This window comes from Scyliorhinus canicula, chromosome 7, assembly GCF_902713615.1.
Source record: "Scyliorhinus canicula chromosome 7, sScyCan1.1, whole genome shotgun sequence".
Classification (NCBI taxonomy): domain Eukaryota; kingdom Metazoa; phylum Chordata; class Chondrichthyes; order Carcharhiniformes; family Scyliorhinidae; genus Scyliorhinus; species Scyliorhinus canicula.
This window is the reverse complement of record NC_052152.1, coordinates 100,719,578-100,744,571: the sequence shown is the minus strand read 5'-3', so window position 1 is coordinate 100,744,571 and position 24,994 is coordinate 100,719,578. Positions and strand designations below refer to the sequence as shown.

Here is a 24,994-nt window from a genome sequence, read left to right as displayed (position 1 = left end):
CTCTTTAGAATTGTGCCATTAAATCTTTATTTGCCTCTCCCCCTCTGTCAAATGCAACACCTCACAATGCAGATGTCCCACATGTCACTGGTTTATCCAAACTGCTAGTCCATCTATGTCCTGTTGCACTCAATTTGTAACTTCCTCACTGTTTGCCACTTCTCCACATTTTGTATCATCAGCACATTTTGAAATTTTACTCAGTATTTCAATATCCAAGTCATAAATTGGGCGTGATTAAACGGCCACGGTGCGCCTGGAAAGCAGCTCACCACGGCACAAAGTGGCTGACAGAAACCGGGAGACCCTGCTCCCAGGATCTACCCGGTTCGTAACGTCTCGCGAGATCTAATGCTATCTCGCAAGATGTTGCGATGTAAATCCCGTCAGATGTGGGTGGGATCACTTTTTAGCAAACCTGCATATTAAAGAGAGACAGAAAGTCTCATGAGTAATGTGCAGATTCCGGAATTACCCGAGGCGTTGGGGTCAATCTCCTTCGCTTGGGAGACCTCAAGCAAGCGCCGTTCAATACTGGTCTCCGGAAACGGGGACCAGGTGGAATGGCACTCGTTGGGGTCTCCCAGGGGATTGTAAGCCCCCAGGTGCATGCCCTCTGGGCAGGGTGACACCCTAGCACTGCCACCTGGGTGCCAGCCTGGCACTGCCAAGGTGCCACTGTACAGTGTCAGGGTGGCACTGCCAAGGTTCCATTTTACCTTGGTTAGCTCCCTTGTCAAGCAATTGAATTTGCCGTTCTTCCAATCTGAAAATTTTAGACCCCCCCCCCCCGATATTTGCTTTAACTCCTCCAATATCACCACTCTATAGTCCTTGCACATCTGTGATTTCGTTGCAGATTTTCTTCAAGCTCTCTCTCCACAATTTGTAGGCCTATAAAATACCCATGGGCTGGATTTTATTCTCCATCACTGGTTGGTTTGACAGGGGTCAAAGTGCTGCCAGTATTATGCATCACAAGGGAAGGCACACGTCATGCAGGAAGCCTGACAGTTTTAACCGTGTGGGCTGGTGATGGGCAATAGGGAAAACCCTCTTTGTTGGTTCCCTGGGCCCACTGTAGACACCCCCCACATCAAATTCCTCCCCAGCCTCTTGAACATAACCTCCAATAACCATTGGTGAGACCCTGGACTCAGCTGGGCTCTTCATTGTGGTGGGATTGACTTTAGTTCCAGCAGTTGCCGCCACTCCTGGCTGCCGCTGACGGCCATCCAATTGATTTGTGGGGTGGGGATTTGACCACGGCACCCTGTAAATTTCAGCCCCTAAATAGCTTGATCAAATCCGCTTTATTTCTCAACTCTAACCAAATAGATTTTCTTTGTTGCCCTTCAAGGACATCCTCTCTTTCCAACACTAAAACGTTTCCCTAATCAGCATCCCTATCTTTTCTGAAACACTTTATATCCTTTAATATTAAGTGTTCGGTTCTCACCATTTTTAAACTAAGTTTTTGTTATTGCCACAACATCATATTTTTACACGGCTATTTGTGCTTGTGGCTCACTAACTGCATTCACCCCACATTGTGAGTTTGCATACATGTTATCCCAACCTATTTTTGTAATGTCTGTAGTTGTTCTCAGGCCGTTCCTATTGAATACTCAGTCCAACATACTCACTTTATGCAACTTATTTCTCTTTTCTATTTAAACATTCTGATACCCATCGAGCCAATTTAGTTTAAACTCGCTCCAACAATACCAGTAAATCTCCCTGCAAGAACATTGGTCCCAATCGTGCTGAGGTGCACCCTGTCCATTTTGAATAGGTGCCTCCTGCCTCAGAACTGGTCCCATAACTCAATAATTTGAAGCCCTTTCTCCTGCGCCAGGCCTCAAACCACACAGTGGTTCATCATTCTGACAATTTTATAGCGATGTACATCACGGCATCTGATCTGATATTACCTGTTTTGCATTCAAAGTTTAAATTCTTCTCCTATTTCAGTAACTAATTTATATTTGTTTTGAGATTAACTTCATTTAACTTAAATATATGCTGATAGGAAAATTTATCCTTTGTCAAATGATAGAAAGGTTCATAATGTGCAGTTTAAGAACATACTTCACATGTTTAATATGAGCTGACATCTCAGTTATAAATTTCTTCATCACTGCAGGGAAACGGGTGCTAAGGCTCAAGTTAAGGAGTGTTTTTTGGCTGCCAATTTGCCTCCCTGCCCTCCATAGCCAATAATCTGCTAATAGTCACATAAAGAAGATCACTTTAAGCAAGGGGGGGCATCTAGTGTTTGGTTAATTATTCCCCAGCAAGGAATCAATACCTTCTAGAGAGAGGCGGTGCAGAGAACAGGGATTGGGTGGGAGGAAAAAAAAAAGCTGGAAAATATATCCTCGAGGGGACATATTTTATCTCATCAGGTGAAACACGGGTTTTCTGTTTAGTAGTAACCACATGCATGTGGTCTGACCACTGAGCTAATAAGGATCAGCACCCTTTTTGGTATGAGTTTTGATCCCAGCATTCAAAATTGCAATTCAACTTGCCAGAGTTGCAGACAGGTGCGGGGGCAGATGTTTTAGCCTTCGCCTCATTGATCACTCGCAAACGGGTCCTGTTGGGGTGGAGGTCAGCTTCTCCACCTTGCGCCTCAGTATGGATGGGGGATCTAATGGAATTCTTGTATATGGAAAAGGTGAAGTTTGCTGAGAACGGAGATGCCTGAGGGGTTGAACAAGAGACTTGGGTCTGTTTGTATTGCATTTCGGGGAGCTGGTTTCCTCCAACTGCTGGGGAGAGGGGTGGGAGGAGGGAGAAGTCCGGGATTGTTTTGGGGTTGGTTTTATTTTGTAAATGTTATTTGTTTAATTCTTAAAATGAAATGAAAATCGCTTATTGTCACGAGTAGGCTTCAATGAAGTTACTGTGAAAAGCCCCTAGTCACCACATTCCAGCCCCTGTCCGGGGAGGCTGGTACGGGAATCGAACCGTGCTGCTGGCCTGCCTTGGTCTGCTTTAAAAGCCAGCGATTTAGCTCAGTGAGCTAAACCAGCCCCTGATGTTAAAATTTGAATAAAATATATATTTTTTAAAAATTGTAATTCAAAAACACAGTAACCAAGATTAGTCTTTTGAATTGCACTGGAAAGGAGATTGACATTCAGTACTGGAAGAATGCTGTGGTTGCCATGGACTGAGATACAATTACTACGTCACCCAACTTGCGGTACATGAGAGTCTGCAAAATGGAGAATCCTTCTGTTACTTTCAATCTTTTCGTGGTATTTCTGCCAATGGGGAACGCAGTTTAGTTTAAAAGTACACTCGCACTTCAATTGTATTGGCCTTCAACTAATGAATTTGAAATAAATGAAAAAAAAAAGCAACTAAACTTCAAAGAAGGTTAGAAAAATAATTGATTTTTCTTTTAAATATCAAAAGAAACAAAGGTGAAATAATGCCTAAAAGAAAGATCAAAATATCCACAAAAATAAATGTACATTACTCTCGGCATTATAGCATCGGATTCGAACTAGAACTGATCTCGTACATCAGGAAAGGTATACTTTTGATAACTATAATGTGATTGGAACAACTATTTTTGCAGGATATTTTATATGATAAAGATCAAACCTGCAAAGACTGATGTGACCATTTGGATAAATTCGAACAATAAAACAATACACTACTTTAGAACCTGACTTTCAGTGATTTGGAGCAATTAGAAAAGCTAGGATCATTCTTCTTCTAGCAGAAGGGTTACAAGGAGATCAGACAAGAGGTATTAAAAGTTATGAGGGACCTTGATAGAATAAATAAAGATAAACTTTTCTCATAACCGAAGGTCGCAGCTTTAAAATATGTAGTAGAGGCGAAATGAGATTCCACCCCAAACACCACCCCTCTCAATCCCGTCGAATTCAAAAAATTAAGAAGATCAATAAACCTGAAAGAATGGTGGAAGCAGATTCCATAGGAACTTCCAATGAACAACTGAATAGGTACTTGAAGAGGATAAATTTTCAGGGTGATGGGAGAAAAACAAGGTTGTGGGACTAAATTAGACAGTTCTTTCAAAACACAAGCAGAGGCATGGCAGGTAGAATGACCTCCTTCGGTGCGGTTAAAATTCTGATTCATGTTGACATTTTGGTGGGCTTTATAAGCTAAAGGAAGTTCTTTTCCCCAAATGTTACAATACTATTATCCTGACATGGGGCGTAAAAAGAGTCCGTTCTGGGCGGGAATCAAGGGAGCGCTGGGAACTACCCCACTACCAACGCCGCTGTTTTTTTTCGGGCCTCCGACGAGCAGAGATCCTCAGTGCAGGAAGAGATCCCTCGACTCCCCCCTGCCCCGTGTGACCCCTGGACCCCCTAACTCATCTGTTGGGAGGTCCTAGAGCCCCCCCCCCCCCCCCCCGCACACCACCACACATGTGCAGGGCACCCCAGGGCCTGATCCCCAGCGAGGGCCTGATCCCATGGGATTGCCAGCCAGAGTGCCAGGCTGGCAGTGCCATGGTGCCCAGGTGCCCAAGTGTCAGGTGCCCAAGATACCAGTCACCCAGGGGCGTCCGATTGCCTGAGAGACCGCCCTCCCCGCCAAGTGACAGTACGCCTGGTCCCGGTTTGTGCGGACCAGTACTCATTGGCGCCCGGCTGGGATCTCCTCGGCAAGGCGGGTAGATCCTGAGAACCGGTTCAATCTAGCAAAGGCAGATTAAGTGAATTTTCAAACTCACTTAACTCTGCAACACTTGCTCCCACCCACGATCTCACAAAGCCTTAATGATGGTCGGGAATCCCGGGAGAGGTGGGACGCAGCCAGTAAATCATGCCCATAGTACACCAACGGCACTGCTAAGACAATGATAGCCTTAATATTCAAACAATTTAATCCATGCAAGTTGTCTACAGAAATTTAAAACTGGAAAGCCTCTGTATGTAAAATGTTTAGAACACATTACTTTTGCAGATGTGATATGTGTACATTTTACATTTGTGTGTGTGTTATCTATCTATTCTGTCTTAGGTAAGGAAAGCTATTGTGTGCGCCCAGGACTAATCAAAGGAGGTTTTTGGACTCAAATTGTCTGTGGAGTATTTTTTAAAAAAACATTTCAAAAGAGGTTCAAATGGTGACAAGGAACATTTTATAGATTTCATAGAATTTACAGTGTAGGAGACCATTCAGCCCATCGAGCCTACACCGGCCCCTGAAAGAGCACCCTACCTAAGCCCACACTTCCACCCTATCCCTGTAATCCAGCAAACCCACCTAACCTCTGGTCACTACAGAGTAATTTAGGTGTGACCAATCCACCTAACCCGCACATCTTTCGACATTTGCATCTTACAGGAGAGTCATGAGCAAAAATTTACAGACATTTTAAATTCATTAATCTAAAATAGAGGCGATAGAGAAGATCTTACTATTCAAGATCTTACTATTTGGAGAACCTAATTTTAAAGGGATTTGTGAATGCAATGGAACGCAAACATGAAAGGGCGAAAAGAAAACCTGTTTTCAACTGTTGAGGTTGCTGTGGGGGAAGTAATGGAGTATACTGAAAATTTGTGAATTGAGAAAGCAACTTTTGAAGGACTTTGTTTGAATCTGTTTGGTTCTGGGAAGTCGAAAAATGTAGTTCTGTTTGCAGTGGAAGGCTTGATTTGGGTAACATTTCCTGCATTTTTCAATTAAGTATCTACAAGTGCTGTTGCCAAAAAGTTTGTTCCATTGTGTACCTTTTGGTAAGGCATTTTTGGGGGTTATCTTGCAAGATCTTTTCTAACTGTGTACCTTTTATCCTGTGTGTTTATGTTTTATCTTTTTTTTAAATAAACATTTTTATTTTTTCAAATTTTAGAAGTTATCACGGAAGTTCTGTGCATTTGAGTTCAGTAGCTGTCCCTCCACGTTTCTATAATACAAAAAACAGATTACGATCAGCCGAGACAGATTTCCATCCGAGACCTGGCTTGCTCAGCATTAACACCAGTTGCGTTCATAACATAGATTACCTACTGATTTAGCAAGCATTCAACAAATGTACTTTAGATGGAAAGCACACACACTTGGAGATTGCTGCACTTTAAGTATGTTGGCATACTGAACAAATTCACTAGAAAAACAATATTCCAAATAGTCATCTTCAGAATTAACCAAATAGTCATCTTCAGAGATTGCAGGTAAACAAAAATCTGTTTAACTGTTTATTCAATGCTTGGTGGACAATAGGGGCGGTATGGTGTCACAGTGATTAGCACTGCTGCCTGACAGCGCCAGGGACCCGGATTCAATTCCGGCTTTGGGTCACTGTCTTTGTGGAAGTTTGCACTTTCTCTCCGTGTCTGCGTGGGTTCCTTCTGGGTGCTCCGGCATCCTCCCACAGTCCAAAGAAGTGCAGGTTAAGTGGATTGGTCATGCTAAATTGCCCCTTAGTGTCACAAAGATGTGCAGGTTGGTTGGGGTTGTGGGTTTACAGGAAGTGGTCCTAGGTAGGGTGTTCTTTTAGAAGGTCGGTGCAGACGCAATGGGCTGAATAGCCTCCTTCTGCACTGTAGGGTTTCTATGGTTAACTGAATATATGGCTTGAATATATTATAACTTTTAGAAACAAAGATGAGTATTTGGTTGACAATATGGGTGACAGGAACAAGACAGATTTAAATTCATACTTGCTTACACATAGTGTCACAAAATATATTATACTGCATTTTCCAAATGATCTCTAATGTTGCTTGAAACATGGATTGTATCTGATTAATGACTGTAAAATAATTGTATTTTACTTATCCAAGAGATTATATGGAAATGTTATATTGCAGAAGAAAACCAGAGCAGATCAACACTCAACTAGAATACACCAACAAGCAAGCAGTATGGTAGAGAGGGGTAAGAAAAGCTGGGGTCAGGTTCTACTGGAAAGATTATAAAGCAGAGAGAGGTGATTCAGCCCACACAAGACTATGGCAATAAGCAATTATTGGCAGATCATGTACACATTTAAAATAAGCTTTACTTAGATATTTCATTTATGTTTTGCACATTTTTTTAGAATATCAAAACAAATCTATTTTGTTCCCTCATCAACTTTCCTTTCTCCCCCAAAAAATCAACCCCTTGCTTTGACATGAGCCATGGGCTCTGCACCCACCACTCATATCTCCCACAGCTGCTGTTATTCATCAGCGAGCCTTGGAATAAGGCGCACGGTAGCACAGTGGTTAGCACTGTTGCTTCACAACGCAAGGGTCCCAGGTTCGATTCCCAGCTTGGGTCACTGTCTGCGCGGAGTCTGCATCTTCTCCCAGTGTCTGTGTGGGTCTCCTCCGGGTGCTCCGATTTCCTCCCACAAGACCCGAAAGACGCGTTGTTAGGCAATTTGGACATTCTGAATTCTCCCTCTGTGTACCCGAACAGGCGCCGAATGTGGCGACTAGGAGATTTTCACAGTAACTTCATTACAGTGTTAATGTAAGCCTACTTGTGACAATAAGGATTATTATTAAGAATTGATAATCAGGAATTTGGACCATAGGAAAGCATCATTTTTTAACTCTTGCCATTCTCAATGGATGTCCACTCGCTGAACAGAGATTAAGAGCAGGAATGTTGGTCGAGTTCCTTTTTTCAACCCCAACCGAAGACCTGAAAGTAACTGTAGTGGTTTCCCACTGCTCCAGCTGAGGGCAGGTAACTCATCACAGAATGGAACCTGATATCTTCCTGACCTGTATGGTAGAACTTGATGAACTTGCGCAAGTCATTGGGGAAAGCATTACAAATTACTCTCACTTACGTTGTGCAATCAAGCCCCACTCATGAGGCTTGAGCACAAAACCTAGGCTGATATTCCTAATAATAATGAAGTGCTGCACTGTTGAGGTTAATGGACGTGATACTCCCAAAAAATTTCTAAGTTCATTTGTGGCAGGTTTTTCAGGGACCAGCGAGTTCCCCACTGTTATTCCATGACACTTGGTCACTTTTTTGGGCTAGAATGGGGCTGGTTTAGCACACTGGGCTAAATCGCTGGCTTTTAAAGCAGACCAAGCAGGCCAGCAGCACGGTTCGATTCCCGTACCAGCCTCCCCGGACAGGCGCCGGAATGTGGTGACTAGGGGCTTTTCACAGTAACTTCATTGAAGCCTACTCATGACAATAAGCGATTTTCATTTCATTTTTTCATTTCATTTTCGAACTCAGAGATCAGGCAGCCATTTTGAATGGGTGCCCCGATCTTTTTTTTTTTAGAGAATCCAATTCTTTCTTTTCCCCAATTAAGGGGCAATTTAGCATGGCCAATTCACATACCCTGCACATCTCTTTGGGTTGTGGGGGCGAGACCCATACAGACACGGGGAGAATGTGCAAACTCCACACGGACAGTGACCTGGGGCCTTGATCGAACCCGGGTTCTCGGCGCCTTGAGGCAGCAGTGCTAACCACTGCACCACCATGCTGCCCTGGCTGCCCCGATCTCTCAGTGAGCTTGTGGGTCCCCCACGCATCCTCACCCATGGGGAATATCACCTCCACACACATGGACACTACTGGCCCCCCCTCCCCAAGTGAGGACAGCCTGCTATTGGGTTCCTTGCCTTGCCCCCCCCCCCCCCCCCCCCCCCCCCCCGCCTGACTCAGGCCTCCTCCAAGCCCCCTTCCAGCACCCTTCTCTCTTCCAGAACTCCCACCCATCACCCCCAACTTCCTGGAGGGCCCTACTTACCTGTCCTGCTCACTCCCACCCTTCAAACCCACCTTCCACCCTTCTTTCATGGGCATGCCCCCCCTTCAGGCCCTGACCCGTGGCAGTGCCACAATGGCACCGGGCATCCTTGCACTGGAACCAGGCAGTGCTCCAACCAGCTTGGCAGTGCCATACAGGCATCTTGGTAGTGCCAGGGTGCCAGTGTCAAGATTCCTGGGGTGGGCCAGGGAGTCACCCTGAATTGACCCTGACCACCGATGGCCCAGGAGACCCCCCCAGGTGCCATTCCGCCTGTGCTGAACAGCACCCGGCTGCAGCCTCCCTGGGGAGGTCAGACAATCGAGGGAGGCTGGTGGATATCGGGCAGGTAGGTCTTTGGTGGGTTTAACACCTACTTCCGTGATCGCCGTTAGGTTCCACCCCATTTGGGCGGAGTTCTGACTCCGACGTCTGGTGGGACTTGGGTAAATCCCACGAGGCGCGGAGGCTGCCGCGAGGCCGACTGGAGGGCTCTCCTGGGATACTCCGGCCGCGTTATGCTTTCGTTTGAGTGCAACACAGCAAGAGAATAGCGCCAATGTCTTTCGGGTGGGATATTAAGCACTGGCCCCACGGGCACCCTCAGGTGAATGTAGAAGGAACAATGGCACCTTCTTCCAGTTGGAGAATCCAGTCCTGACAGATATTTATCCCTCAACCAATGTCACTAAAACAAATTCTTTGGATGTTATCACATTGCTGTTTGGGGGATGTTGCTGTGAAAAATAGCTGCTGCGCTTTCTACATTATAACATTAACTTAATTGGCCTTTTGGTGCTTTCTGATAGCCTGTTGTCGTGAAAAGTGCAATATAAATGCAAGTCTTTCTTTCCACAAGGTAAGGGAAGAAAATGGCATGATTATTCAAACTAAAGGAAATAGACAATAAAAAGATTTAGTCCCATTGTGAGAGAAAATAGTCAATCATACTTGTTTATGCCAATTTCAAACAAATCTGTAAGTGGCATAACTGCACTTTTTAGACCGATTCTTAATTTGACACAAAATGTGTACTGAGATCTGCTTAGAAGTTGTACTTTGCTTATTGCATAATCTAACTGCAATAAATGAAAAGCAAGGAGCAGAGATAACTCAGAGCTCTAGTGACTGTCAAGAGAAAGTCAGTCTTACCCTCAAAGGGCATGGAAGTGGAGTTACCCATGGTAAATAGAAGTGAGAGTTAAAAGGCTTTACAAGGAGTGATGGGAAAGGAAAAGAAAGTCATCACAAGAAAGGAATGTCTGAAAATAATGAGAACAGAACAGAAAGTTACTGAAGCAGTTTTCACATTTTATTGTTTCTGCTAAATCATTAAAAAGCTATACTTACATTATTAAGCATAATAATCTCTCAACACTATTTACAGAACAAAGTGGACAGGTGTCTGTAACCATCAATATGCCCAGTTATATTTTTTAAAAATCAAGTTCATACATGGTGGTTTGGTTATGCGGACTCTCATCCCATTTGAGCCATAATCAACAAAGTGTCCTCTCATATGTGTACACGTGCTATATGTTGACTTACAATTGTGGAATCACCAATTTTCAAACATCAGCCAAGAAATTGAAATCTTAAAATTTAATGTTATAAAACTGCAGCATGAAGACAATATTTCATGGATTATATTACAATTGTTCTGAACGTGGTTACTAATCCAACCTCCTGGCTCTGCCTGTGCCAAGAAAGATTTGATGAAATAAAATTGATATTAATTTGTCCCAGTTTTAACATTTTCCTTTATAAGGAGAGATGGGGAATGCATTCCTAGAGCTTAGAATTTATAATAATTCCTTCCCCCCCACCTCCACCCCCACAATAAAGTATATTCTAACTCCCTTCCTTAGATGCCCACCATTCACCAACTCTGCAAATCATGCAAGTAACATGTTCCACAGTTCAGATTTGCAAGCCAAGCACAAAACTGTGCACAAACTGGTCAAGATTATCTCCAAATTTCCTTTTAATTTGAGATTGTCTAGTTGAAATTACAAACTTGAAAGTAGAAACTGGCAACTGGAGAGAAGACCCCATTTGTTTCTACTTAGGTCCATCCAGAGACCAGAGAAGCTTCAATTGTTTTCTTTGAAGCATGGAAGATTTAAGGAGGGATTCAATATAGAGGTGTTCAACATTATGAGGGATTTGCATAGAAACTGTTTCCACTGGCATGAGGGTCAGTAACCAAAGGACACAGATTTAAATAATTGGTAAGAGGGTCAAAGGGAAAATGAAGATAAATTATCTTATGCAGTGAATTGTTATGATCTCACGTGTATCATCTGAAAGGATTATGGAAGGACATTCAATAGTAACCTTCAAAAGGGATAATTTCCTTGAAAAGGACCAAGTTATAGTTTTATGGGGAAATAACACAAGAGTGAGATTAATTAGATAGCTCTTTCAAAGAGCCAGTAAAGGCACAATGGGACAATTGGCCTTCATCTGTGCTGTGAGATGCTCGGATTCTATGCTGTGGGAGTTGGGGACCGAGCGTGGTCATGGACGGAGAGAGGGGCCATCTTGGATGGGCCCGATTTAGGGTGATATTAGAGGAGGCAAAGCCGGAGGGGGACAGAGACATAAGCCTCCGGTAAGAATTGTAACGTGGAACGTCTGGGGGTGAACGGGCCGATTAACAGGTCACAGGCTTTTGCACACCTGAGAGTTTGAAGGCGGAGGTGATCTTTTTACAGGAGTTACGCCTCTGGGTTAAGGACCAGGTTAGGTTGAGGAAGGGATAGGTGGGACAAGTATTTCACTCGGGGTTTGACTCAAAGTCGCGGGTGTGTGGCCATTTTGTTGAACAAAAGTACGGGGTTTGTGGGGGCCAAGGAAGTGCGGGACCCAGGGGGAAGTTATGTGATAGTGAGTGGGGTGATTGAGGGGGCACCAGTAGTGCTAGTCAACGTATATGCGCCAAATTAGTGTGATGTGGGGTTTGTGAGGCATTTGTTGGGAGTGAAACCGGACCTGGATACGCACCAATTGATTATAGGTGGAGATTTTAACTGCGTGATGGAGCCGAGGGTGGACTGGTCGTGCCCCAAGTCAATGGGAAGGGCAAGGATGGCGAAGGAGTTAGGAGGGTTTATGGAACGGATGGGAATAGTTGATCCGTGGAGGTTTAAGAACCCGGGTGGAGGGAGTACTACTCCTTCTCACACGTGTATAAGGTGTACTCAAGAATTGATTTCTTTGTGGTATGCCGAGCGGTGTTGTTGAGGCTGGTGGGGTCAGTGTATGCAGGGATTATGATATCCGATCATGCGCCACATTGGCTGGTGGTGAGGCCTAAGTGCGGGGCAGGTGCAGAGGCCAGGATGGAGGCTAGATTCGGATCTGTTGGCGGATAAGGGGTTTTGTGAAAGGGTAAGGTTGGCGATCATGGCGTACGTGGAGATTAATCAGAACGGGGATGTGTCAGGGGCCACGTTCTGGGAGGTGTTGAAGGCGGTGGTCCGAGAGGAGATTAGCTCATTCAAATCGCACAGAGACAGGAGGAGGGAGGAATGTGGACGGTTGTTGGCTGAGAGATGAGGTGGACAGGAGATACACGGAGGCCCCCACTACAGAGTTGTTAGCGGAGATCAAGAGGTTGCAGGGGCAGTTCGATAGGTTGATGACGGGAAGGGCGGTGGGGTAGCTATGGAGGGCGAGGGTGGTGCAAAATTAATATGGGGAGAAGGCGAGCTGTATGCTGGCTCACCAGTTGAGGAGGCAGGCTACGTCCAGGGGAATTTTAAAGGTGCAAACAGAGAAGGGGAAGTAGTGTCGGAGCCGGGGAGGATAAATGAGGTGTTCAGGGGGTACTACGAGAAGCTGTACAGGGTGGAGCCAAGTGGAGAGAAGGGGATATGAGACGGTTCCTGGATGGATTGGAGTTTCCAAGGTTGGAGGAAGAGAGGAGGCAAGCATTGAAAGAGCCACTGAAGCTGAGGGAGCTGATTGACAACATTAGAGGGATGAAGCCGGGAAAGGCTCCAGGGCTGGACGACAATCCAGCGGAGCTTTATAAGGAATTCGCGACAGAGGTGGCACCACATTTGTTGGGAATGTTTAGTGAGGTGTTGGAGAAGTTGGAGCTGCCAGAGACACTGACAAAGGTTTCGATCATGCAAATCCGGAAGAAGGGATGGATCCGTTGGAGTGTGTGTCATATAGGCCCATTTCTTTGTTGAACAGAGGCATGAAAGTGGTGGCTAAGTTTGTGGCGGGGAGGATGGAGGGATACATGCCAGGATGGTTACTGAGGATCAAACGGGTTTCGTAAGGGGTAAGCAGCTCTCCAATAACATTAGGAGGCTATAGATTGTGGTTATGATTCCGTCATTGGGGCAGGTGCCGGAGGTCCATGTTTCTGTGGACGCGGAAATTGGAGACTGTGATTTTGGAGTTTATATGGGCTGGGAAGGTGCTGAGGGTAAAGAGGGCCCCTGTTACAGAGGCAAAAAGGGAGGTTGGCACTCCGGAACCTGCTGCACGACTATTGGGCAACAAATGTGGAGAAGGTGAGGCGATGGTCGGGGAGGGGAGGGGGGCAGAGTGGGTCAAGATGGAAGAAGGGTCCTGTAGTTAATCCAGTCTGAGATCTGTGGTGACAGCTTCACTGCCACTAGCTCCGCAAAAGTATTTCTTCAACCAGAAGGTGGGGAATCTGTGGAACTCATTGCCACAAAAGGTTGTGGAGGCCAAGTCGTTGAGTGTCTTTGAGACACTCGAGACTTGATTAATAAGGGGATCAGGGGTTATGGGGAGAAGGCAGGCGAATGGGGCTGAGAAAAATATCAGCCACGATCAAATTGCGGAGCTGACCCGAATGGCCTAATTCTGCTCCTATATTTTTATGGTCTTATATGGGGAGCCCAGTGGTACAGTCGACGATTAGGGTGTGGAATCAGCTGCGGTGACACTAAGTTGGAGGGGATGTCGATGTTGACACCATTGTATGGGAACCACAGGTTTAAGCCGGGGGAGATGAATGGATGTATGGGAAGTGGAGGGAGATGGGACTGGTGAGGGTGAGGCACTTGTATCTGGAAGGGTAGTTTGCAGGTCTGGATGAGTTGCGGGAGAGCTTTGAATTATCGAGGGGGAGTGAATTTAGATATATGTGGGGGAGGGACTTTGCTTGAAATGAATGGAGGATGTTTCCCAGGTTGCTGGGTTACACCCTATTGGAGCAACTGCTGCTCCCGGATGAAAGATAGGATTGGAGACATATATGGGTGGTTGGGGCAGCGGGGAAGGGGATGCAAGTGGTGAGGTTTAAGAACAAATGGGAGGAGAAGTTGATGGAGGAAATAGGCTTTGGACTGTAGTGCGAGGTGATGCGTAGGGTGAATTCAACCTCCTCCGGCGTGAGGATGAGCTTGATTCAGTTCAAGGTGGGGACATAGTACATATGGCCTGGGCGAGGAGGAATGGGTTCTTTCAAGGGGTGGCCAATGAGTGCGAGAAGTGTGGCGAGGGCCGGCAAATCATGCGCACATGTTCTGGGGTTGCAAGGAGCTGGAGAGTTACTGGGAGGCAGTATTTGGGACATTATCTAAAATTGTGAGGGTGGTGGTCAGGTTGGACCAAATGGTGGTGATCATTGGAGGACCTGCATGACTTTCTTCGGTAGGAAAAGATCAAATTTGAATTGAACGGGTGGGCGGAGGGCATCGAGACATGATAGAGGTTGCTCATGAAAATGTTTGATGAACTGTTCATCACTGGGGGAGGGAAGGAGGGGAGGATAGGGGTACAAGGGGAAAAACTGTACAAACTGTGGACTGTGAAATTGTGGAGTGTGTTGTTCTGTTATATGTTACTGTTTTTTACACATTTGAAATGCAATACATTTTTTTAAAAAAGGATTCTATGCTGTGTTCCTAAACATGCTAAAAGATTTTAACAAAAAGTACCTTTGAAATACTGAAACACACAATATGTTTGCATAGTATTTTCCTTTAAGAGTTAATTCGAAGCCTACCATCATTGGTCCACTGTAGTAATATATTGCTGTAATAGACCTTGTATGCATTTTATATACTATACTGAAATAAAACATTTGCACAAAGTCCCACATCCCATTTAGAGAACAAGTAATTGTATATTTCAAGTTAACTCATTCTTCTCCTGACTGAGAACTGAATGAGTAGCACTGTGCATGCAAGTTTTATCCTGAACTATTGCATTCTTACCATTTTGTGAAATTATTGCATTGATTTCTCTGTAGCTCACACAGATTAAAACAGTATCCACTTCAAGTACAACCTACTGTTATTTACAAATTAGGCAAATTATTAATTTCACTCACTGTTTGTTGTACTTAAACTGATGTAGCCTGCTACTGCTTCATGCAGCAAATAATGCAACTAATCTACGTTAAGAACATAGCAGTAAACCTTGGGCATTTATAAACTAAGATTTTAATAGTATTAACCAACCCAGTTGTAAATATTGTTTTCGAGACATTTATACCTTATTTTTAAAAACTAAATATAGAGTACCCAATTCTGTTTTTTTCCAATTAAGGGGAAATTTAGCATGGCCAATCCAACTAGCCAGCACATTTTTGGGTTGTGAGAGTGAGACCCATGCAAACATGGGAAGAATGTGCAAACTCCACACGGTCAATGACTCGGGGCCGGATCGAACCCGGGTCCTCAGCATTGTGAGGTAGCAGTGCTAACCACTGCACCACTGGGCCACCCAACATTACTTTTATAAGTACAATTACAATGAAAGATTGCATTCTGCTGAAATTATCAAATTCAAATGCAAATTTTAAAAACGTGAGCTCTGATCTCATACCTTTAACACATGTTCATAAAATTCAAACGAAATTTAACCCAAAAGATTTATAAAGAATCTCACGCTGGTGCGGAAGGGTGAAATGATCACTAGTATCAAATGTCATATTATAACAGTTCCTTGACCTCACCATCACCAGTGCGATATTCTAGTAACACCAGAGTCTACAGCTTCTCCTACAACCTTGATGGTTTATGCATATTCCAGAACACTGCATACTTGCACTCGTTACCAGCCATTTTACAGATGTGAATTTAGGTTTGCGTGTGTAAAATAATTCCGTGGTCAGTAAATCTGCCAATCTCTCCCTCTCTCTCTCACACGCACACAAAGTTAAAGTCCAAGTGATTACATTGATACAAGTGAAATCCAAACTTCAGCTACTTGCTTTTCAGAAGAGGTTGGCTGTCACAAGCCATTCTTCACTGCGGAACCAATCTGCCTTAATAAATAAGCTTTCCAACTTGAACTTTTGTTATAGTATGTAATTACACTTCATTCATCCATTTGGAGAGAAGGTCAGTGATCAAACCACGTACTGTGTAATGGGTCCTTCTTACCGATCAATACGTTGATGTGTGCTTTAATGCAGTATGCAACGTTACCATAATGCAGCTATTTATAGGCGATTAGGAACAGCAGCTGAATGAGGCAGTGACTTCTTACCAATGTCATTGGTCTTTTCCAAGGTCTCTCTCTCTGGTGTGTTGAGAAATACAACAGGAATTCCTAATTCAGACTTTGGATCACTGTCAGACCTGCCCAAAAAAATAAAGCTGGCCATGTCAGCATTCATCTCCAGATTATAGAATATGATCACAGAAAATGATAGTGCTTGAATTTTAACAGTTCAGCCTTTCTAAAACCTGCTTACAGTGATGAAACATATGAGGCAGTAATATAGATTTTGAATTACAGAATAATATTTGGTTGCTATTATCAGTGCATGTCTGAAGGAATATAATTCAATTAGAACACCTAAAAAATACCACCCGTCAGTGAAATGATCTAATTCTCTGCCCAACTGTACTAACTTTGCCTAGATTGCCCATATTAAGAGGTCCAGATCGTTCCCTCTGCTCAACATGTGCTGGACTGATGGTCACATGCTATGCATTCTTCTGAAAGTCACCGGCCTGTGTACAGATCACAAAGAGCAGAAAGCATGTGCAAGTTATACCACTGTTAATTCACCCAAAATCACATTGATATCATCACTTCACAAAAAATTCTTAAATGCACCTTTAACTCACTGGTGTTCAACATAAATTGCTGACCAGCCGCCATGGCTACTCTGCCATTGGCCAGAACTCTCTGGCCATTGGCATTCTCTTTTCCTGCCGCAGCGCACCTCCACCTGTGGGTTTCCCAGCGGCCTGGGGTGGCTTCAATGGGAAATCCCATTGACAAGCGATGGGAAGACAAAATCACGCCGCTCGCAAACGGTGTGCCACCGAGAAATATGCGGCTGGGGAACTGGAGAATCCAGCCCATTATTTTAGCCACATGCACCAAGTCAAAATATTTTACCCTCACATAATACAGGCGAATGTACTTCTCGTGTATATTTATTTATACATTTACCACCAGTGGCCAAGCAGGAAATGTATGGATAACTATCAATAACATACACACACTGCGTTTTGTCTCACCATTTGACCAACAAGCAGGAATGACGTGCATACACTCTGCAAATAAGAGTGTTTAGATCTCATGCCCAAGAACAGAGAAATACAACTGGTTACTTCTGGGTTCCCAATTAGCCACATAGGGTCGTTGGCTAATGTGCTTGATAATAACAAATTAGTTTCACACTCAAATATGAAAAACTATGAATCAAACTTGGAAAGAAACATGTTAAACTACCTATAATTAGATTTCAGGACAATTTTAGATTTAATGTGTGTGTGTGCACTGCTAGATATAAATTATATTCAATAATATACTAACTTTATTGCAATAAGGAAGTCAAATATCACATTGCTAAGTTTTCCAAATAATGGGTAACATACAAATACCTGAAAGGAGAAAAATAAAAAGGTATAACCCTCAACAAGTAGGCTGTTGTATCCTACACTGCTTTATCTGGACATAGAATTTGTGAAGTGCAGAAGGAGGCCATTCGGTCCACTGAGTCTGCACCAACCTCCATAGGAGCACGCATCCTAGGCCCCCGCCCTATCCCCATAACCCCAACTAAACATTTGGGCACTAAGGGGCAATTTAGCATGGTCAATCTACCTAACCTGCACATTTTTGGACTGCTCGGGAGTTGGAGTTGGTCCTTAGAGAGGAAGCTTTTCTGCATCTTACTTGTGCTATCCATTCGCAACTCAAAAGTTGTTGAATGTGAATAAAACTGCTTTTCCACAATTTCAATGTGGTTATATTACAATTTTGAGAAAAACAACTTTGAACTAACAAGAGTTAATGTGTGATGGTGTGCATAGCTTGTGACTACTTGAAGCAGATACAGGGTCCAAGTGAAAATATGGTCTATTTCCTTTGTAAAATAAATTCAAAGTATCCAATTTTTCCCCCCCCAATTAAGGGCAATTTAGCATGGCTAATCCACCTATCCTGACATCTTTGGGTTGTGGGGGTGAGACCCACGCAGACACGGGGAGAATGTGCAAATTCCACACGGACAGCGAGCCAGGGCCGGGATCGAACCCAGGTCCTCGGAGCCGTGAGACAGCAGTGCTAACCACTGCACCACCATGGTCTATTTCCTAATAAGAATGTCCATCACTTCTATGGGCATGTCAGCACAACACTTAGCCCCCAAGTCCAAGATACAACTGTTCTCAGAGAAATTATAGTACCGAAGGAGGCCCTGTACAATACTGCTAGGTTACTTTTGAATTAATACTGAGTTCAGAAACCCTGCACATATTTGTGCCTCCTTAGCTAGATCAAGCTAAACTATGCTACCTGCTCTCACTGTTTGTGATGTTCTCTGGACTCCTCGAGCGTATTGCAGCCTTGCAACAGTGTAACTTACTGATTAACTGTAGGAAAAATGGAATGATGTATAAATTATTTATGTAACTTCTCATCGACAAAAGTCAAAAGTGGTATCACATTTAGGCACTGATTGCAGCAATCTGCAACAGTGAATGGCCTATTGCATTTTTCACAGAATTCAAGCTTTTGGCACATGTTGATGTGGAATGCTGGCCCAGTGACAGTGTTCTGATGAAATATCCACCTGAAGCACTAACTATTTCTCTCTACACACCTGCTGAGTCTTTCCAGCATTTTTAATTTTTATTAGTGGCACTTAGCATGTTTTTAATGCAAGCAATATGTTACATGGATCAATGAAAAAGGCCATACTGTACAATCACAGGAGTGATGTATTCTAATTTTTGCATTTGCCCAGTAGGTAAATTTACTCTTGTACTTGGATTTTTACACCTTTATTTTCTTCTTATACGGCTGTTCAATGATCATGGGTTACGAGCGCGACCATCCAACTTCAAGAGCATAGGGCGGAATTCTCCGCTCCCCACGCCGGGTGGGAGAATCGCAGGAGGGCCGGGCGACTAACGACACGCCCCCCTGGCGCCCCCCACGATTCTCCCACCCCCCCGCTCGGAAGAATCGCCGCTCGCCGTTTTTCACGGCGACCGGCGATTCTCCGGCCCGGATAGGCCGAGCGGCCTGCCGTTCCCGACTGGTTCACGATGGCGGCAACCGCACCTGGTCGCTGCCGTCATGAACATGGGCGCCAAAGTGCCGTTTAAAGCTTGTGGGGGGGCGGAGAGGGGAGTGAGCACCACGGCCGTGCTCGGGAGGGGACTGGCCCGTGATCGGTGCCCACCGATCGTCGGGCCGGCGTCTCAAAGCGACGCACTCCGCCACCACGTCTTGCGGGGCAGCGGAGGGGAAGACGGCAACCACGCATGCGCGGGTTTGAGCCGTCAGCCATCATGTCGTCAGCCGCGCATGCGCGGGTTAGAGCCGGCCAACCTGCGCATGCGCAGCTGACGTCGCTTAGGCGCCGCCGTCGTGTCATTTTTGGCGCGCCACCTTGACGCCCGGCAGCCGAGAAGTTACAGAGCGCCACTCCTAGCCCCCCGGGTGGGGGTGAATAAGGTGAGAGGAGCGGCCTCCAAGGCCGTCGTGAAACTCGGCCGAGTTCACGACGGCCTTCCTGATTTATCGCGGGAGCGGAGAATTCCGCCCATAGTTTTTTCTTTTCATAGGTTTGTCCTGGAAAGGACAATCTGGTATGTTCTTTTTGGGGGGGAATTCAGCAATCATTTTAGATACCTTTGTTTCTGAAAAATAAATGCATAAACCTAGGCACAGCTGGAGAAGCAAAATGCTGTCCACAGTCTGAGTAACCAAAACTATTCATTTAGAGACTTTGCAGACGTTCCATTGAATTTTTGCTGTCAAGGTGCTCATTGAATTGCGAAGATGTAGGAGACCACATAATTATAATCTTTATTAGTGTCACAATTAGGCTTACATTAACACTGCAATTAAGTTACTGTAAAAATTTCCTAGTTGCCACACTATGGTGCCTTTTCGGGTACACTGTGGGAGAATTCAGAATGTCCAATTCACCTAACAAGCACGTTTTTTGGGACTTGTGGGAGGAAACTGGAGCACGCGGAGGAAACCCACTCAGACACGGGGAGAACGTGCTGACACAACACAGACAGTGACCCAAGCCGGGAATCAAACCCAGGTCCCTGGCGCTGTGAAGCAACAGTGCTAACCACTGTGCCACCATGCTGCCATGTAGCATTGTCTATCTGTAAAAACGCCATGGCATGTTAACAACCCATCAAGTTAGTTTATGTTCCTATTGTTTTGTAAAGGATGAGGATTATCATTTATATGCATTGCCTTTGGCTGTAAAATGGTACGTAACAAAAAGAATTAAAAGATGTAAGCAAATAACATGAAAACTGTCAGATAATAAAATAGCTCATGAAACTTTAAATATAAGAACATAGAACATACAGTGCAGAAGGAGCCATTCAGCCCATCAAGTCTGCACCGACCCACTGAAGCCCTCACTTCCACCCAATCCCCGTAACCCAATAACCCCTCCTAACCTTTTGGTCATTAAGGGCAATTTTATCATGGCCAATCCATCTAACCTGCACGTTTTTGGACTGTGGAGGAAACCAGAGCACCCGCAGGAAACCCATGCAGACACGGGGAGAACGTGCCGATTCCGCACAGACAGTGACCCAGCGGGGAATCGAATCTTGGATCCTGGCGCTGTGAAGCCACAGTGCTAGCCACTTGTGCTACCATGCTGCCCATTAATAACCCATTGATTGATTAACATCTGAAACCCTTGGATTGATTAGTGCTTTGAAATTAAGGTCAAGTATAATTATTTTGTCTACGTTATGGTGATACAGAGAATTCACAAGGACAGTAAGTGGATGGTTATCCAGTAGGTTAAGAAGAAGCAAGCGGCAGTGCAGGAATTCTCAGTGTGTGACACTCTCAAACGGGTGAGGGTGACAACACCTCGGGGTAGAGCACATCCTCAGTACTGTGGGACAAATGATTGCACAGCAAGGTATACAAGTTTAGTAGTTATAGGGATCCAATCATCGGAGGTATAGGCAGGGATCTGAGAATAGATTAAGTTGAAATAAAAGGATACAGCAAGTCTTGTGCAAACACATCAATAATACAAAAGTAGTCAATTAGGGACCAAAATGTGATGTTCTTGCAGAGGTAAAAGGCATGACTAAATTAATACTTTGCATCTGTCTTCACTGGAGAAGATAATGCAGCAGTAAAAGGAGCCAGTAGTGATAATGGACAGGATAAAACTAACATTAGGAAATGATAAGGTTGGCAGAGATCAAACTAGAAAAGTCACCGGTTATGGATATATCCTAGAACACTGAAGGAAATAAGGGATGCAATTGCAGAGGCTCTCTTTCAATCCTAATTCAGAATGGGTATTGTATCAGAGAACTGGAGGAATGCATTTTGCATTTAAAAAAGGAACTATGGGCCAGTTAATCCATCAATGGCAGGGAAACATTGAGACAACAGCCCAGGACAAAATAAATTGGCATTTACAAAAGTATGGGCTTATAAATTAAAGTCAGCATTGATTTGTCAGATTAACCAAATTAAGTTTTTTGATGAGATAACAGAGGGCTGACACGGGCAACACAGTTGATGTGTGCATCAACTTTCAAAAGTTTATTGACAAATTTGTGAGCAAAGTCAAAGTCCATGATGGGAGCTGTGGTGAATGGTCCTCTTTCAGACTGGAGAAAAGTATTTAGGGAATTCATGTAAAAGGGAGCATAGCTCTGTTCAATTTCTATTAATGATCTGCACTTGGTGTAATTACAAAGTTCACAGATGATAGAAAACTCAAGAAATGTAGAAGCTCCATAAAAACAAGGGGCGCGATTCTCCGCTCCCCACGCCGGAAGGAAGAATCGCGGGAGGGCCGGGCGACTCACAACACGCCCCCCTGGCACCTCCCACTCGGATGGATCGGCGCTTGCCGTTTTTCACGGTGACCGCCGATTCTCCGGCCCGTATGGGCCCAGCGGCCTGATGTTCCCAACCGGTTCACGACGGTGGCAACCACACCTGGTCGCTGCTGTCGTGAACATGGGCGCCAAATGTTCGTTTGTGGCTTGTGGGGGGCGGAGAGGGGAGTGAGCACCATGGCCGTGCTCGGGAGGGGACTGGCCCGCGATCGGTGCCCACCGATCGTCGGGCCGGCGTCTCCAAGCGTCGCACTCTTTCCCCTCTGCCGCCCCGCAAGATCAAGCCGCCACGTCTTGCGGGGCAGCGGAGGGGAAGACGGCAACCGCACATGTGCGGGTTGGAGCCGTCAGCCGTCGTGACGTCAGCCGCGCATGCGCGGGTTGGAGCCGGCCAACCTGCGCATGCGCGGCTGATGTCACTTATGCGCTGCCGTCACGCCATTCCCGGCGGCCGAGAGTTACGGAGCGCCGTTCCTAGCCTCCCGGGTGGGGGTGAATAAGGTGCGAGGAGCGGCCTCCGAGGCCGTCGTGAAACTCGGCCGAGTTCACAACGGCCTTCCCGATTCCGCGCGGGAGCGGAGAATTCCGCCCAAGGAAAGTAACAGACACAGACTGGTGAAATGGGCAGACGCATGAAAATTATATTTAACACAGAAGTATGTATTGATACATTTTGTGAGGTAGAATGAAAAAAGGCAATATGAAAGAAATTAATAAATTTTAAAGTGACTATAGTAACAGATTTGGAGGTACATGTATTCAGATCTTTAAAGACGGAAGTTGGTAAATCTTTTAAAAGAACCTATAAGGTCTTGACTTAATTAATAGATATATACAGTGCAAAAAGAATTGGCTGAATACTTGAAGGAGGAAAAAATGCAGGAATATCGAGAAAGAATGGAAGAGTGGGAGTAACTGCATTGCTTCTTTAAAAGAGTCGGCTCAGACTTGATTGACAGAATGGCCTTCTTCTTTGCTGTATCATTCTATGATTCCAATCACGGAACTATGAAGACTCTTAATGAGAGATTTCTTCTTTCTTTTTCCTCACAAGCATAAATTAAGTAGGTTAAAAAAACAAGAGCGCATTTTTGCCTTTTTTTTGCTTTCTTTCTGATGATGTCTGTAACTGTTTATAAAGCCAAAAACTACCTCAATAAAATTGTTTATTAAAAAAAACAAGAGCTGATGTCACTATGTCACAAAAGGAGTTAAATCCAAATTTAGTCTCTGAGTGAACCACTATTAGAACACGGAAATAATCGCAACAGGATGCTAAAGCTATATTTTATGCATTATATTTTGATTTGATATCATTTATAGTCAAGCAGCAAACTCGTTGCAATTTGGAAAGTACACTTTGTTGCAGCATAGGAGTTTCACTGCAACAGTGTATAGAGAACTGGGAAATCAAGACTGAGGGTATAAATAAAGCATGACCATAGTCATACATACAATGCAGAAATGACCCTTAGGCCCATCAAGTCTGTACTGACAACTATACTAAATCTACACTAATCCCACTTTCCAGCACTTGGTTCATTGCCTTGAATTTTATGTCATTTCAAGAGCTCATCCACATACTTTTAAAATTGTGAAGTTTCCCGCTCCGACTCCACTCCCACACAGTGCATTCCTGACTCCCACCATCTTCTGAATGCAAAAAAAAATGTTTCCTCAAATCCTCCCTATACTTTCTACCCTTCACCTTAAAGTTATGCCCAATTGTTATTGACTCTTCAACCAAGTGGAACAGCTGCTTCTTATCAACCCTGTCCAAACCCCACATAATCTTATACACCTCAATCCGGTCCCGCCGCAGCCTTTTCTGCTTTAAAGAAATAATAATTAATAATAATAATATTTTTTTTATCACAAGTAGGCTTACATTAACACTGCAATGAAGTTACTGTGAAAAGCCCTTAATCGCCATACTCCGGCACCAGTTCGGGTATACAAAACAAACCAGCCTATCCAGCTTCCCTTCATAGCTCAAATGCTCCATCCCAGGCAAGATTCTGGCGAATCTCATCTCCCCCTTCTCTTGTCCAAACACCTCCTTCCTATAGTGAGGCGACCAGAACTGCACACAGTACTCCAGCTGTGGCCTAACCAAAGTTTTGTACAACTCCACGATAACCTTCTTACTCTTATAACCTATGCCACGAGGTTTAGCTCACTCAGCTAAATCGCTGGCTGTTAAAGCAGACCAAGCAGGCCAGCAGCACGGTTCCATTCCCGTGCCAGCCTCCCCGGACAGGCGCCGGAATGTGGCGACTGGGGGCTTTTCACAGTAACTTCATTGAAGCCTACTTGTGACAATAAGCGATTTTCATTTCATTTCATTTTGTAAAGGCAAGTGTCCCATAGGCCTATTTAACTACCTAATTACCTGTCCTGCCAGTTTCAGGGATCTGTGAACAAGCACCGCAAGATCCCTCTATTCCTCTGAGCTTCCTAATATCCTGCCATTCATTAAGTACTCCCTTTGTCTTTTTACTCCAAATTGCAGCACTTTTCAGGGTTTCTTAGAATCCCTACAATGCAGAAGGAGACCATTCGACCCATCGAGTTTGCACCGATCTCTGAAAAACTACTCCAACAAGCTCACTCCCCAGCCCTATCCCAATAACTCTTAACCTAACTTACACATCTTTTTTGGACACCATGGGAAAATTTATCATGACCAATCCACCTAACCTGCACATCTTTGGACCGTGGGAGGAAACCAAAGCACCCGAAGGAAACCCACGCAGACATGGGGAGAACATGCAAACTCCACAGAGTGACCCAAGGTCAGAATTGAACCCGGGTCCCTGGTGCTATGAGACAGCAGTGCTAACCACTCTGCCACCATGCCACCCATCAACTACTGATCTGCCATCTGACCATTCTCCTGCAACTTAAGACTTCCTTCCTCACTATTAACCACCCTGCCAATCTTCGTGTC

The 24,994-nt window shown here is 44.7% G+C and overlaps 1 protein-coding gene across 4 annotated transcripts in view; it reads right to left on the bottom strand.

Moving 5' to 3' along the window:
• The window catches only part of sh3kbp1 (SH3-domain kinase binding protein 1), a 413,248-nt gene that overhangs the window by 40,276 nt on the left and 347,978 nt on the right, over positions 1-24,994 (bottom strand). For all 4 annotated transcript variants that reach the window (XR_005461315.1, XM_038802548.1, XM_038802549.1 and 1 more), the window contains one exon: positions 16,214-16,305. Coding sequence is in view for 3 of the 4 variants with exons in the window: in XM_038802548.1 (XP_038658476.1) it covers positions 16,214-16,305 (92 nt within the window). In the remaining variant the exon portion in view is untranslated. The remainder of the gene's footprint in view (positions 1-16,213; positions 16,306-24,994) is intronic.